This window comes from Bacillus rossius, chromosome 8 (genome assembly GCF_032445375.1).
Source record: "Bacillus rossius redtenbacheri isolate Brsri chromosome 8, Brsri_v3, whole genome shotgun sequence".
NCBI lineage: Eukaryota > Metazoa > Arthropoda > Insecta > Phasmatodea > Bacillidae > Bacillus > Bacillus rossius.
Window position 1 is genome coordinate 3,976,727 of NC_086336.1, and position 15,943 is coordinate 3,992,669.

The window sequence follows — 15,943 nt, forward strand, 5'->3', positions numbered from 1 at the left end:
CGATACCAGAACATTCAAGCCTGTGATCGATGTTTGGCTATATGTGAAACAGGGGAAATTTCATGCAGATATCTATAGATTTTTGTGTTGATTGATCTTCTAAAACATACTCTTGCTTTTCATTTATGTTCACAGGATTATTATTATTTTTGTTCAGAGTATTCAGTCATACAATTGTAGGTCCGTACTATTTATTTTCATCTTAATGAAAGCAGTGAATTTTAGTAGTTCGACAGTGAATTGTGTTTTCCAGTTTATGCAATTGCCGCGACGCTCGACATCAGTAGTGGATCCAGAACCTCGGGTTCGGACCCTTGGGGTATTTTATTTTCATATCCTCTTAACAGAAAAATAAATTTTCTCCAGTGTAACTTCTCAAGCCTCCCCCCCCCTCCCCCCCCCCCCCTCATTGGTCTTCGGATCCTCCAATTCTTGATACGAGTCCAAACAAATAAGTAAGTCTAATGCAGGGAGATCACAGAAACAGGGGGGAACGGGCAAAGAAATTGTGTTTGTAAAGGCGTCTTAGCAATTTGTGGTTGTGAAGCTTGGAGTTTATCAATATTATGATTTGGGGGGGGGGGGGGGGGAGAGAGAACTGAAGTTCGCACTCCTCACTGGAACTAGGCTCGACAGTGGTTCGCCCCTTACCTCGCGCCTGTCCACACACACAGTCTCGCGCCACTCAGTCGTCGCACTCTCACGATCCAGTCGAACTCCGCGTCGTGCCACTCTAATGGAGGGTTTCCCTCTTACAGTCTTGGCCGATGTCGCACTTCCCTTCGCTCGGAACTGTCGCGTGACTGTCGTGGCACCCTTCGCGGAACTCTAGCGACGCCTGCTTAAGTACCTCAGGGGGGTGCCTTTTCTCTAACCAACGAGATCGGCGGCGACGAGTCTCGTAATCCCTGGCCGACACGACGCCCCGGAAACATCAAGAAAGGCGGTGTTTATTCTCGCTACTCCGCGCAGCGGCCCGTGAAATTCCCAAGGCCGCTCAACGATAGGTAACGGCGCCGAGGCATGACGATACGTGGGGAGCGGAGGGGGGGGTTGGTAGCAACGACCCTTGCGCGTGGCATGCCTTACATCAGTGGTCCGAACGTGCCAACGGCGCCAGTGCCCGGTCTCTCGGGTTCGCAATAGTTTAATGATGTCAGTTGTGCAATGTAGTTGTTCAGTTTTATAGGCACTCTTGTTTTAACGAATTTTGCTGCACTTACAGCTAGCTGGCGTGTTGAGCAGTCTTAGCAGATTTCATAGCTACTCGTTTTATGTCTGTTTCATTATTTCAGCTACACAGTACACAAATATTAGCTACCTTTAGCTGCCTATTTGAATGTTAAGTATTTTTCCTCATGTGCATGAGTTTTTAGATTTGTATCACAGATTTACCTAACCTCCAACATTTTCTGATTAGTCATGTGGTTTGCCTTCGTTCTGTAAGAAAGAGAGTTTTTCTGTTCTTATTTGTTAGTTAAGAATCGTGCAATACTGAGATTATATTGCAGACTATATAAATAATACTTTCTTTACTTATGTTTCGAAGAATGAAAGGTTATGAACGTAACCTATGTTTTCAAAAATGTAAGATTACAGCTATAACCAATCTTAATGTTATCGTTGCTGTTATTATTAGGTCTTTCCATAATCTGTACATATTATAATAAGTTATAATGATTTATAATACAAATAATCAAAAGTCTTAGAACTTCTAATTTTTCTGGGGAAAAAAGTATTTCTTCACAAATTAATATGTAATGAGCTTGTTACCTTTGCAACTGAATAAGCATCATTTATCATTTTTAAGTAGGTAAATAATCAATTTAATTTTTGATAAAACACTTTTAAAGGACTTATATCATTAATAAAACCCACCATAAAATTTTTAACATTTTTTTTGTGATTCCAGTACTACCTAGTTTACATGAAAAGTGCTTACAAATCCTTTCAGAATAAATTTATTTTTATTGTTCTGTTACAGGATCTGATGACACAAAAATACAATTAACAAGGAAATAATTTTTTTTGTAATAGTAGAAAAGCATTTAAATGATGGATTAACTGGATCCTATACTTGAAGGGAAAAATTTCTGAAAACATTGGACTCTCGATACACGTACACGATGATGAGAAAGCATCCTTTTCAGCGCTGTTTCGTAAAATGAGAGAAATGTGGCAAAGGCCAATAGAAACAAGGAAATCTTTTTCAGAAAAACAAAGAATGGCTTAATGCGCCTATATTCTTTACTTTGCCTGCTACTTGTCGGAGTTTACCTACCAATATCAGCGGTCGTCCTTCTATGGCGTTTATCATCTGCAGTGAGCGATCAAAACGAAGGAAAACTGAAGAAATTCGTGCAAATTTGAGCTCGAACGAGTTGTCGATGCTGCTGAAATGAGCTTACGCTCTACAGAACAGTTAGAACCTTCTAAAGTTTTTAAAGCTATATCATTGTCAACTCTATTGAAAGCTTTCAAGTATCGATAATCCTATCTATCAAAAACTGAAAATATTTTGTCTGAAGATGCTGCACTTTCCCTTTTTGATGAATATAAATATCCGTAGGACAATATCAAGGAATAATATCTGTGAGCATAGCCAATCATTTAATCTGTATCCCCCCCCCCTTCCATAAGAATGTAGTGGAAGGAAAAAAAGGGTGTCATCCACCTCCTACGGTTGTTGTTATTACAGACAGAAAGTAGTGCAGAAGTACATTTACAGCAATTATTGGACCAACTGTTCAGCGCATTTTATTTCTCCAAAGTGATGTAATTAGAAGTTTGGCTCAAGAAAATGTAAGCAGTATGGATTTAATGTGCAAGTGGGGTTGATATGAAAGTTCTGGTCAAAGTGAATACAAGCAGACATTTGTTGATTTCAGCAAATTAGATGCAAATGTGTTATTTACTTCAGTTGTGTCATTACAACTTATTTCTGTTGATTCTATATCTAAGGCAAAAATAGTAGTTTGGAAGAATCCTAGGCCTTCGTCTACACAGTTTTGTAGACCACTAAGACTTCAGTTTTTGTACGAAGATAGAGAGACGACAATAGATGAAGTGCAACACTTCGAAGAACAGATAGTCACTTGTGCCTTTCGAAACTGTAATTGATGAAATAGAAATTACGATTATGTATATATGGCATTCACAATGATCGATACTAAAGTGTGCAGTGCATTGACATGTACGAAATCTGCGCAACGTTATTATCTGTGTGGAGCTACAAGCAAAATTTTTAATGAAATTGATGCTATTCTAAAAAAGAAGGTTGATGAAGATGACGCCAATGTGAAGGTTAGATTGTTCTTCATTACATGCTTGGGTACGTTTCTTTGAATGCTGTTTGCATTTTTTTACAGACTTGGCATTAAAAAGTGGCAAATTCTCAGTGTGGAAGAGATGTAGATGACTGAAAACTGCAAGAGGGTCCTTCAAAAAGAATTTCGTGTAAGGTTATGACTAACAGTTGATTGTCCAAAGACAGGATACGGATGTACAAATGATGGGGATACAGCGTGGCTGTTTTTTTTTTTTTTTTTAAACTCAGGGTTGGGCGAAATCTTAATCAAACGTTTTCATGTGATTCTGCAAGATATTTCGAGTGTCTAAGATATCGATTGTGGTAAGTTTCAAGTATATGCATTGGAAACAGCAAGGAAATTTTTATAGCTATACCATTGGTATTATGTGCCAACTTCGGCGCATAAAGCATTAATTCGTGGTCCACTTATAATCGCTCACGCATTGTAGCCAATTGTCCAGTTATCTGAAGATGCTCAAGAAGCTCCTAACAAATATATTAAACTATATCGTGAAGACTCCAGAACCAAAAACATGGAAGATATTTTTAGCAGGCTCATGATTACTTTCGATCCATACATTTCCAGTATCAGAAAATTACCATAGAAGAAATTAAAGAGTATATGCCAGGAAGCTATAAACTTACTACTAACTCTCTCTACATTAGGAAATTGACACTTCCTTGTATCCTGACTCGGATGAAGATTTCACTTAAACCAGTTTGTTTTTGTAAAAAAAGACATTTTATTCCAAGTAATTAAGAATATTAATATAGACTATTTAATATAACATTTGAAGTGACAAACTAAACCAAAAGTTCTGAAAATAATTGGTTTTGTTAAAAATTATTTTTATAATTAATTAATAAATTAGAATAACTTTTTTTTTAGTATTCGAAATGTTAAGTTTTGTAGTAATTATAAGGCCTTCGAATTTGCAATCCACGTCTAAAATCCCCCCGAACATTTTGCTATCTAAGTTCGATTTTTTTTCCACTTGTGTCCACCATTTGGATCCGCTATTTCGTTTACAGTAATCATTTTTTGACGTGACAACGTCTAATAAATCGATGAACGCCGGCTGCACGCACGAAAAAGTGTCCCGTTGCGCACATTGTCCCGTTACGCTCATTGTACGCTTGCGCCGCATCTATCTCTCTTCCACTCGATTGGAACAACCATCGATTTGACTTTTTCGAGGCACATTAAACTTGAAACACTCCCATTCGTTTCCTACATTTCCTATCACCGTCCTATCCTTAACATAATAACACAGATTGGAAGAAGTTAAATAGCAAACATGTATAAAAGTTATAGTTAAAATAATCTATTCGTTAAAGTAATAAATAAATTTTAATTAATGAGTGCAAATAAAAGTAAATTTATCAATTAAATTGTAGATTTCATTTCACTCCTTCTTTGTATCCATACAAAATAGTGATAATTCAATAAAAAGATTCAATTTTATTCATAAAAGTATGCAATAATTTCATCAATGTTTTGTTATGATGTCACGTTGAACTATCGTCTGTAAACCGACTTTTCAGACAACCATTTTTTTTTTGTTATTTGTAACCGGCAGCCTTAAAATGCCTGTATACCCATTCCTGCTCGAATACAAGTTAACCTGAGGTTTGGGCCAGCCTTTTTGCGATTCGGCCCAAACGCGTCCGCGCGCTGTCAGGTGCACTTGAGTCCCAGAGTCCCAGCCGTGTACCAGGTACCACACACACGGCGCTCCACTCGCATGACGTCGAGAGTCCTCAGTCGCGCTCCCAGCGGCCGCCCAGTGCAACTAACTTGTACAAACCGTAATCTATTTGAATAAAAACATGGCCTGGGGAAATTACATCCAGTTTATTAAAACAATAACACTAAAGCAAAAACCAGTATTAATTATAATAGGTAAAAACATAATTACTCAACATTCTTCGATCCTTCAAAAAAGTATGTAAACACTGTTGCCAATATTGACCAAATTTAAAAAAAAGTAAGTTTTTAAAACTCAAGTGATCTAAGGGCCACAAGTTTGGAACCTGTTTATTAATCTTAACTTAGTAAGTGCAATTATTTGGTGAAACTAAATTAAATTAGAAATGATGTTCGCTTGCGAAGGTCCATTACGTCCCTAAAATGCACGTACCTACGCCTACTGTAAAAGGTGGAAGGTTTCTGGAATAAATATTTATCTCCACTAGTCCATCCTTTTTTTTAATATCACTATTGTGTACCATGAGACTCAGTGTTAAAAATTCTGAGATATTAAATAGTCAACAATGTCATGAAACAGTATCAGGTGATATATTTATTTTATTTTGGTTATTTGTAAGTTAGAAATAATTACAGCTGTTTATAACCTGAAAATACATTAAGACGTAGTTCTGCTTCGGTGCAAAACAATTTGTTTTCCTAAAGAAATAATAGATAAATGATCTTATAACTTTGCAATTCATAGAATCCAGTTTTTTTTTTCACGTGTTGCTTTTTGATTTATAAAAGAACGCATCCATTATAATATATGTGTTAGTTATTTTTGTTGCATTTTTAGGGCTTACTTCAAGTCATATTTAAAATAGTTCCCCTCTCACAAAGTAACTTTTTTTTTAAATTTTTTTGTATCGTGAAGCCTGTGTTATGAACAGTGCCAGTTGGGTTGAATCGGTAGAAGCACTAAAGCTGGAATCACAATAGAGCGACGGGTGCGACGTGATAAACGTGACGTGAATGAAATATTTTTCTAACCAATTACGTTCGACACATCTGTGACTTCAGCGCTACACTATTGGCGGACGTGACAAACTTGCCAAGTGAAACTTTCTGTTTCTGTTTCAATCACGTCACGGGTGCGATGCTGCTGAAATAAGCGTGTAAATTTTGTTTTCGAATGTTGGTTAAACCATTGCGTTGCGTATTTGGGTATTTTTAAGGATTCACTTAGTAAATTGTTTGGAAAATTTGTTGAGTACTTTAAAAAGGCAATGACTTTTAAGAATAAATATTAAAAAAGAGATGAAATAAAATGTTCTCAAACAGATCGGTATCAGCAAACTTGTGTTCATAAATGGTTGCCATGTGGGTTGCAGATGTAGTAACAAAAAAAAAGTGGTTGTCTGTAAAGTCGGTTTACGGACGATTGTTTAACGTGGCAACGTTATAACAAAACATTGATGAAATGATTGCATACTTTTAGGAATAAACTTGAATCATTTTTATTGAATTATCAATATTTTGTATGGATATAAAGGAGTGAAATGAAATCTACAATTTAATTGATAAATTTACTTTTATTTGCACTCATTAATTTAAATATGTTTATTACTTTAACGAACAGATTATTTTAACTATAACTTTTATACATGTTTGCTATTTAACTTTTTCCAATCTTGTGTTATTCTGTTAAGGATAGGACGATTATAGGAAAAGTAGGAAACAAATGGGAGTGTTTCAAGTTTAATGTGCCTCGAAAAAGTCAAATCGATGGTTGTTCCAATCGAGTGGAAGAAAGATAGATGCGGTGCAAGCGTACAATGAGCGTAACGGGACAATGACTCATCCTTTTTCGTGCGTGCAGCCGGCGTTCATCGATTTATTAGACGTTGTCACGTCAAAAGCATTTTGTATCGTGTTGTTTTTGTGTTTTGCGCGGTGGGAAATGGCATGATCACAGTAATTCAGATTTCGCTGTCGCTTCACGTCCTTCGCATCGCGCAAATGTTATCCCAGCATGAAGCATAGCTGCGCCAACATTGCTCGCTGCAACTCCACTCACCATTGCCCCCGTGCTGTAACTGAAGATAAGTTGACTTCGAATTCCAGATTCATTTCCAAACGCGTACCGTAATTATAGTACTGTACCACAAAACTCACGAAAGGGTAAGCAACCCATTATTGAAAGAATGGCGCAACACATAGAGACAACAAATCGTATTCAGAATGAACGATTTTAAGGGTGGGGGGGGGGGGGGGGTTAGGTTTATGTATGCCTAGATAAATACACACACACTATTAGTGCAAGAACGGCACAACGTATCGACAAAAAATCGTATGAAAACAGTTTTAAATGCCCATCTGTCGAAATCGCAAATTTTAAGGTAATATAAACTCAAAATAGAATTTGTCAAACGTAGAGGATTACCTTACCTTAAAGAACGACCAGTTGAATACAACACAGCATATCAGATTCATTGTCACATACGTTTCTGTTAGTTCTACTTTACAGTCCTCTGAATTTGGCATATTTGAACATCCATCTGTCGAAATCGCCAAGTTTAAGGAGCTATAATTTTAAAATATAATTTCTAAAACCTAGGGGAATACATCACCTTAAAGAACTCCTAGCTAACTATAAGAATGCATATCAGATTCATTGAAATAAACGTTTCTGTTTATTTTACAGGCCTCTTAATTTGGCACATTTGTACCCCCATCTATCGAAATCGAAAAGTAATGAAGCTATAGATTTAAAATCGAATTTCGTACAACATAGGGGATATCTCACCTTTAGGAGCATCTACCTGAGTATAAGAACGCAATTCAGATTCGTTGTCATGTCCTTTTCTGTTAATTTTACACATCTCTTAAATCGGCACTTTTTAACTAAGTTAAAGAGGCCTGTGAAACCGATATGACATCGAATCTGATATGCCTTTTGTAGCTCTTTAAACTTTTTTTTTCATTTGGACAGTAGAGAGTTATGCCGGTTTTGTACGAACGCCTTGCTTCGATTTTCCTGAGTTTTGTGGCACGATACAATAATTTTGGTACGTGTTCCGATGCGGAGCTGGGATTCGAAGCTGATTTCACCTCAGTCGTGCTGGGTTGCTGTGTTCAAGTGTTGCAGACCTCTATGGGGAATGATATATGTTGCGGTGTTGCATACATAAATAGGGAACATGGTGTGTTGTAGACCTTTATAGGGAACGTGTTTTATTGCAGACATATTGAGGGGAATGTGCTGTGTTGCTGTGTTGCATACCTAAATAGGGAACATGGTGTGTTGTAGACCTTCATAGGGAACTTGCTGTGTTGCATACCTAAATAGGGAACATGGTGTGTTGTAGACCTTCATAGGGAACTTGCTGTGTTGCATACCTAAATAGGGAACGTGTTGTATTGCAGACATATTGAGGGGAATGTGCTGTGTTGCTGTGTTGCATACCTAAATAGGGAACACGGTGTGTTGTAGACCTTCATAGGGAACTTGCTGTGTTGCATACCTAAATAGGGAACATGATGTGTTGTAGACCTTCGTAGGGAACTTGCGATATTGCATACATAAATAGGGAACAAATGTGTCGCAGACCACCATAGAGTGGTGCGTTGTAGACCTTCATAGGGAACTTGCTTTGTTGCATACCTAAATAGGGAACGTGTTGTATTGCAGACACATTGAGGGGAATGTGCTGTGTTGCTGTGTTGCAGACCTACATAGGCAACGTGCTGGTGTCCGTAAACCCCTACAAGAAGCTGGCGCTGTACTCTCCGGACCTGGTGAAGGCCTACCATTGCCGCGGACCCTACCAGCTGCCGCCGCACATGTACGTCCTCCTCCGCCGCGTGGTGGCGCTAAGGGCGACACTGGCTCGCGCACCACGCGCTTTATAGCCTCTATGGCCAGGCACCGATCCTGTTGCGATTGTCTTTGATATTACACCACGTCTCTATACCACTCAGTACTTTATTCAGGACATTTTGTATCAAGAAACGTATTTGAAAACACACTATTTGTTTTCTTTTTCATTGTAAAAAAAAAATTTTTTTGAAGACGAAACCATGTAACGAAACTTGAATAGCCAAGTAGCCAAGTGCGATGACTCTTAAATGCTATTCGTAATCAGACACTGTCAAGAATTCTATAATGATTGGTAGAGGTGCGTTACCACCCATAGCTTTGCGCGCCTTAAGTGGCCCAGCCTTGAGGAATGACTAAATATATATAAATAAAAGAGAACTAGTTCTGTATTCAGGGTTCGTACTGCACAACATGTCTCAAAGTATGTGAACCAACTTCTTATGAAAGACATGCAATGCTTCACACACATGATTCCGTCCAGATTTTGTTTTTAATTTCTAATATAAAATTTATTTGGTTTTTAAATGCTAAATTTTTTTAACGGTGAATATAATTTGAACTTCAAATTGCTCGTTGATAGTGGTTATGGGTTCTCTTGACGTCTGCACCCCGCTCGTTACTCTTACTTCCCGCGGCGCATTTGACCGTCACGTGGCTGCTATCGCGCGTTCTCTTAGCCAGTGTCTTAGCGCCTACATGCGCGCGAAATTCAAATCGCGCTGTACTGTCAGTGCATGTAACTTTGAAGTTAGCTTTCCCGGAAATTTGTTTCTTAAACAAAATTGCTTGTTTTGGCATTCCTTACCCTGTTAAATTCATACCCATAAATTTCCGAACACTAGGTACATGAGTGTACGTGTGAGTTTGCGTGAATGTGTGGGATTTTGTGTGTTTGTATTCTTGCAGGTTTTTATTTGTGTGTTAGTTTGTGCTTATTTGTGTGTGTTTATGTGTGTATGTTGGTTTTTGATTGTGTTTGTGTGTTTTTTTGTGCTTTTTCGTGTGTGTTTTATTAAACGTGAATCCCTTTCCCCACACTCCGACTTTCTGTATCATCCACTGGTGATGGACTACGTGTGTATATTTAAAATGATTTAAGTACAGAGAAAGTTACATTTTTTGAGAATAAAACATAATAATTACAGTTTGTTTTAAAGTTATTTATTATATAGTTTATTTCTGCTGACATCTGTCCAGAATATTTATTCTCTCTGATCTCTGATTGGTACAGCTTGAAGGTGCTTTAACGAACATTCAGACTTTGACAGCTGAATATTCTAATATACCGTAGCTAAGCAAAAAGGGGATTGTCTGTAAAGTCGGTTTACGGACGATAATTTTACGTGATAACGTCATAATAAACATTGATAAATTGCATACTTTTTAATTTTCAAATATTATTTACAGTTTTTGCAAATTTAATTTAAATAATTTGTTCAAATATAATCACGAACAATTATTTAAAAAAAAGCCCGCCTTAACCTGTTCGATATCATAGAAGATTTTCTCGCACGGTGGTTTGGCCGGTACTTGCACGCTCGGCTCAGGCGGAACGTGACAATGAGTCATGCTTTTTCGTGCGTGCAGCCGGGCGTGCATCGATTTATAAGACGATATCACGTCAAAATCGTGCTGCACCAGACTGGCTGAACGTGAGGAGAATTGCTGCTGTGAGAAGCCTTGCTTCCACTGCGCCCACTCGGCGAGGCGCTACTGTCCGAGGGGACTCGTGGTGACTCGTGGTGACTCGTGGTGACTCGTGGTGACTCGTGGGGACTCGTGGGGACTCGTGGGGACTCGTGGTGACTCGTGGTGACTCGTGGTGGTGCACGCTCGGACATGGAAGGCTTGCGGCTGGAAGTGTGACGAGCCTCAAGTTCGAGAAGCCTAAGATGTCCAACAAGCTCTGTCCCTGCCCGAACACGCCCGAATATTCACCTTCGGCCAACCTCGGGATTTGTTTTATTTTTGCGCAGGAAAAATGAATTCAAATATTGAAAGTGGTCGGTTGGGTTAGCTACATTAAAACACTTTTAAAACACTATGGACGGTTAGTTAGCTTAGTATAGCTACATTAAAATAAACAGAGAAATATAAATATGTATCTTTATATATATATTTCTTGTGTGCGTGTGTATGTCACTGAACTCCTCCTAGACGGCTGGACCGATTTTGATGAAATTTTGTGTGTGAGTTCACGGGGATTCGAGAATGGTTTAGATTCACAATTGGATATTTTATCTCGATTCTGAGTTAAGAAAAACTAAAAAAACACGCTTTAAAAGCAAAAATTGCAACGCATTATTAGAAGCCATTAAGTTTTGCTATTGTAAGGAACTAAGTAGAGAGTAAGAAAAAAATAAAGATCGTGACAGTTTATAGTGTCGCCATATTTGTTTCAATTTTCAATACCCTTTTTGTATATTACAATTTAAATTGCAGAAAAAAATCATGTTTCATAGCCACACAAATAGTGAGTGTGTGTCATTTCTCTATGTCCACGAGGTCTCGCCGCGTCAATTTTCTCCTTGGAGCGAACCCGTCCGCTTAATTAAATAAACAGCTTTTATCGTTGAATGATTTCATGATTTATTTAATGAAAATATGCTCTCATAAAAAAATTAGTTAGATAGACATTCAATAGGTGTCTTTCTCTCTCACTCTCTCTCTCTCTGAAATGTATGTAGCTTGCTCGCGGGTCAGTAATGCAGACAATCTTTACATTCTAGCTCGAGACGGAAAAAACAGTAAATGTGGTTTACAAAGACATTTTATGAAGTGTATTCCCGTCATTACATTTGAAAGTAGAAACATATTTACTCAAAATTTAGGTAGTAACATATTTTTATTGCAAAGACTGAAATAGAGGTGAGAAAAATTATCATTTGTGAACATAAGAAAACTACTACAACTGTATCAACTGTTATGTTATAATGTTTAAATTTCTAAATGGTGCAAGATAATACAAAATTCCATGCGGAAAAAGTCGTGGGCAGCAGATACGTATAGTTATAGGTGTGGGGCTATGCATGCTGATTTTTCATATACTGCATGGATGCGAACATGTAAGAATAATCTATCTATCTTACTATAATAAAACAGTACTTTTTCTGTCTGTTTGTATGCGATTTTGATGAAATTTTGTGTGTGAGTTCACGGAGATTCGAGGATGGTTTAGATTCACAATTGGATATTTTATCTCGATTCTGAGTTAAGAAAAACTAAAAATACACGCTTTAAAAGCAAAAAAACTAAGCATTGTTGATAATTAGCCTCCATGGCAACGGGCTTTTGCATTGTTGTTGCCTTCTGCGTAACCATGGGAAAGGTTTTTGGTAACGGCAGTGGCGTGCCCAAGAGGAGGGGTATGTATAATGAGAAGATACAAAATGTCCAGCGTAGAAATACTTACCGCCATATCCATATCTCACAAAAAGTACATTTTGGCAGGACAATGTCTGTCGGGTCCGCTAGAAAGATATATAGAGAGATAGAGATATAAATAGAAAGATAGAGAGAGTTATAGAGATATACATAGAGAGATAGAGAATTAGAGAGATAAAGAGAGATGCTTAGTATACGTTTAAAAAAATTACAAAAAAAAGTTGATTGAGGCATTGCAACGCATGCCGGGCATTATCTAGTATATATATATATATATATAAACGCGAGGTTGGCCGAAGGTGAATATTCGGGCGTGTTCGGGTAGGGACAGAACTTGATGTACATCTTAGGCTTGCCCTCAAGTTCAGGGGGTAAGCCTACGACTCACTCGTCCTTCTGGACATACCCGAATACTCACGTTGGCAAGCCTTCTTTTCACAGACGATATTTTATAAAAAAAATTGGTTGTCTGTAAAGTCGGTTTACGGACGATAGTTTAACGTGACGTCATAACAAAACATTGATGAAATGATTGCATTCTTTTATGAATAAAATTGAATCATTTTTATTGAATTATCACTATTTTGTATGGATACAAAGGAGTGAAATGAAATCTACAATTTAATTGATAAATTTACTTTTATTTGCACTCATTAATTCAAATTTGTTTATTACTTTAACGAATAGATTATTTTAACTATAACTTTTATACATGTTTGCTATTTAACTTCTTCCAATCTGTGTTATGTTAAGGATAGGACGATGATAGGAAAAGTAGGAAACGAATGGGAGTGTTTCAAGTTTAATGTGCCTCGAAAAAGTCAAATCGATGGTTGTTCCAAACGAGTGGAAGAGAGATAGATGCGGCGCAAGCGTACTAAGAGCGTAACGGGACACAGCGTAACGGGACACTTTTTCGTACGTGCAGCCGGCATTCATCGATTTATTAGACGTTGTCACGTCAAAAAACCCAAAGGAAAAAAAAATCGATTGGCGTTATGTCAGATGAACGTGGAGGCCAGCGAAAGAAAGCTGTTTCGTCTCGACCATTACGACCAGTCCAACTGTCCGGGACTTCCGACGTTCAACCAATCTCGTACAAAAAAATACAAATGCGGTGGGATGAAATTACAGATTCACTCTTAGCAAATTGCAGAGCTCAAAACGCTTTACGCTCATGAGTCGCCGTTCTGCGTAGGTGGCGCTGTAAGTGCTTATCTGCAACTGTTTGAGTTATTCTTTAGTTGTGACCTTGAACCAAAATTCTACAACGCTTACAGTTGATACTCTCAAAAATTATAACTGGGACACTTCTTTTATGGACATACTGTACTTACTAAATGTTATTTTATAAGGGCGTAATGTCACTTCAGTGATTGAGGTTATGAACACTTGCGTAATTATGCACCTACCTCTGTCGGATTATATTTAGTAAATATTAGGGATGGGCCAATGAAATTCTTATTATTCGAAGGATTTCATATTCAAGGAAAAAGTTTCCTAAAAAAATATATTAGAGGAAATAAATTATATAAATTAAACACCAGCAACAGCTGAAGTTTACAATGCCAGTTGTTTTCTTCATACCTGTCTTGTTACCATTCCGTAAGATATTGTAATTTTTAACATATAATGATACGTATCAAATTACAATATGTGTTGATTCTGAAAACTTAGTTTAGTGAAACAACCATCTAACGCTTAGAATTTATTCTTCTCTGTAGTTATAATTTTTTCATTTATTGTGTATTATTTAATTTTTTGGCACTTGACACCGAGATTCGATTTCGAGGGGTATATTCGAGGTCAGGGGCGCAACAACTAAATTTCCAAAAGGGTGGGGGGGGGGGGAATATACCTTTTTATAAAGAATCATCGATCCCCTCATATTGAAGCGGGGGGTCCGGGGGTTCTCCCCCGGGAAAATTTTTATTTCAAGGTGGAAAATGGTGCTATTTAAGCAGTTTAATTATCTAAAAATTGATTACACAGCACTTTCTTTGCCCCCGTTTGCCCCCACTTAAAGGTTACAGAGACGGGGGGGTTGGGGGCAAAATACCCTTGCGGCCCCCCCCCCCCCCGCCATCCTGTAGTTGCGCCACTGTTCGAGGTACTTTCTGGGATTGGTATTTGGCCCATTGATAAATCTTGTGACGAGTGATGAAATGCGAGAGCGGCTCGTGTTGGTAAGTAGAGAGAGAGTGGAGGTAGAGGCATGGTGGGCGCAGCTACGCCGTGGCGGGGGCGGCGTGCCGCTACCTGCGGGACCGCAGCGAGGACCAGTGCGTGGTGGTGTCCGGCGAGAGCGGCGCCGGCAAGACGGAGGCGGCGCGCATCGTGCTGCAGTTCGTGTCCCTGTCGGCGGGCCCGGCGCGCGACCTGCGGCCCGTGAGGGAGCGCCTCGTGCAGGCCGGCCCGCTGCTGGAAGGTGCGCCCCGCTCGCTACCTCTAGCCCTTCCTCTTCCTCGGGCGCCGTCTCTTCCCTCTCTCTCTCTCCTTCACGTCCCTCGCTTCCTCTCCCTCAGGCGCCGTCTCTTACCGCCGCTCTCTCCTTCACGTCCTCCTCGCTTCCTCTTCCTCAGGCGCCGTCTCTTACCGCCGCTCTCTCCTTCACGTCCTCCTCGCTTCCTCTTCCTCAGGCGCCGTCTCTTACCGCCGCACTCTCCTTCACGTCCTCCTCGCTTCCTCTTCCTCAGGCGCCGTCTCTTACCGCCGCTCTCTCCTTCACGTCCTCCTCGCTTCCTCTTCCTCAGGCGCCGTCTCTTACCGCCGCTCTCTCCTTCACGTCCTCCTCGCTTCCTCTACCTCAGGCGCCGTCTCTTACCGCCGCTCTCTCTTCTTCACGTCCTCCTCGCTTCCTCTACCTCAGGCGCCGTCTCTTACCGCCCTCTCCCCTTCATGTCCCTCCTCGCTTCCTCTCCCTCAGGCGCCGTCTCTTACCGCCGCTCTCTCCTTCACGTCCTCCATGCTTCCTCTCCCTCCGGCCCGTCTCTTACCACCGCTCTCTTCTTCACGTCCTCCTCGCTTCCTCTCTCAGGCGCCGTCTCTTACCGCTGCTCTCTCCTTCACAGTCCTCCTCGCTTCCTCTCCCTCCGGCCCGTCTCTTACCGCCGCTCTCTCCTTCACGTCCTCCATGCTTCCTCTCCCTCCGGCCCGTCTCTTACCGCCGCTCTCTCCTTCACGTCCTCCATGCTTCCTCTCCCTCCGGCCCGTCTCTTACCACCGCTCTCTTCTTCACGTCCTCCTCGCTTCCTCTCTCAGGCGCCGTCTCTTACCGCTGCTCTCTCCTTCACAGTCCTCCTCGCTTCCTCTCCCTCCGGCCCGTCTCTTACCGCCGCTCTCTCCTTCACGTCCTCCATGCTTCCTCTCCCTCCGGCCCGTCTCTTACCGCCCCTCTCTCCTTCACAGTCCTCCTCGCTTCCTCTCCCTCAGGCGCCGTCTCTTACCGCCGCTCTCTCCTTCACGTCCTCCATGCTTCCTCTCCCTCCGGCCCGTCTCTTACCGCCGCTCTCTCCTTCACGTCCTCCTCGCTTCCTCTCCCTCAGGCGCCGTCTCTTACCGCCGCTCTCTCCTTCACGTCCTCCTCGCTTCCTCTACCTCAGGCGCCGTCTCTTACCGCCGCTCTCTCTTCTTCACGTCCTCCTCGCTTCCTCTACCTCAGGCGCCGTCTCTTACCGCC

At 40.4% G+C, this 15,943-nt stretch overlaps 1 protein-coding gene across 1 annotated transcript in view; it reads left to right on the forward strand.

The window, feature by feature from the left end:
* Positions 1-15,943, forward strand: part of LOC134535502 (unconventional myosin-Ia) — a 171,051-nt gene that overhangs the window by 64,518 nt on the left and 90,590 nt on the right. Inside the window, exons 3-4 of the mRNA XM_063374640.1 lie at positions 8,730-8,845; positions 14,493-14,692. Coding sequence (XP_063230710.1) covers positions 8,730-8,845; positions 14,493-14,692 — 316 coding nt within the window. The remainder of the gene's footprint in view (positions 1-8,729; positions 8,846-14,492; positions 14,693-15,943) is intronic.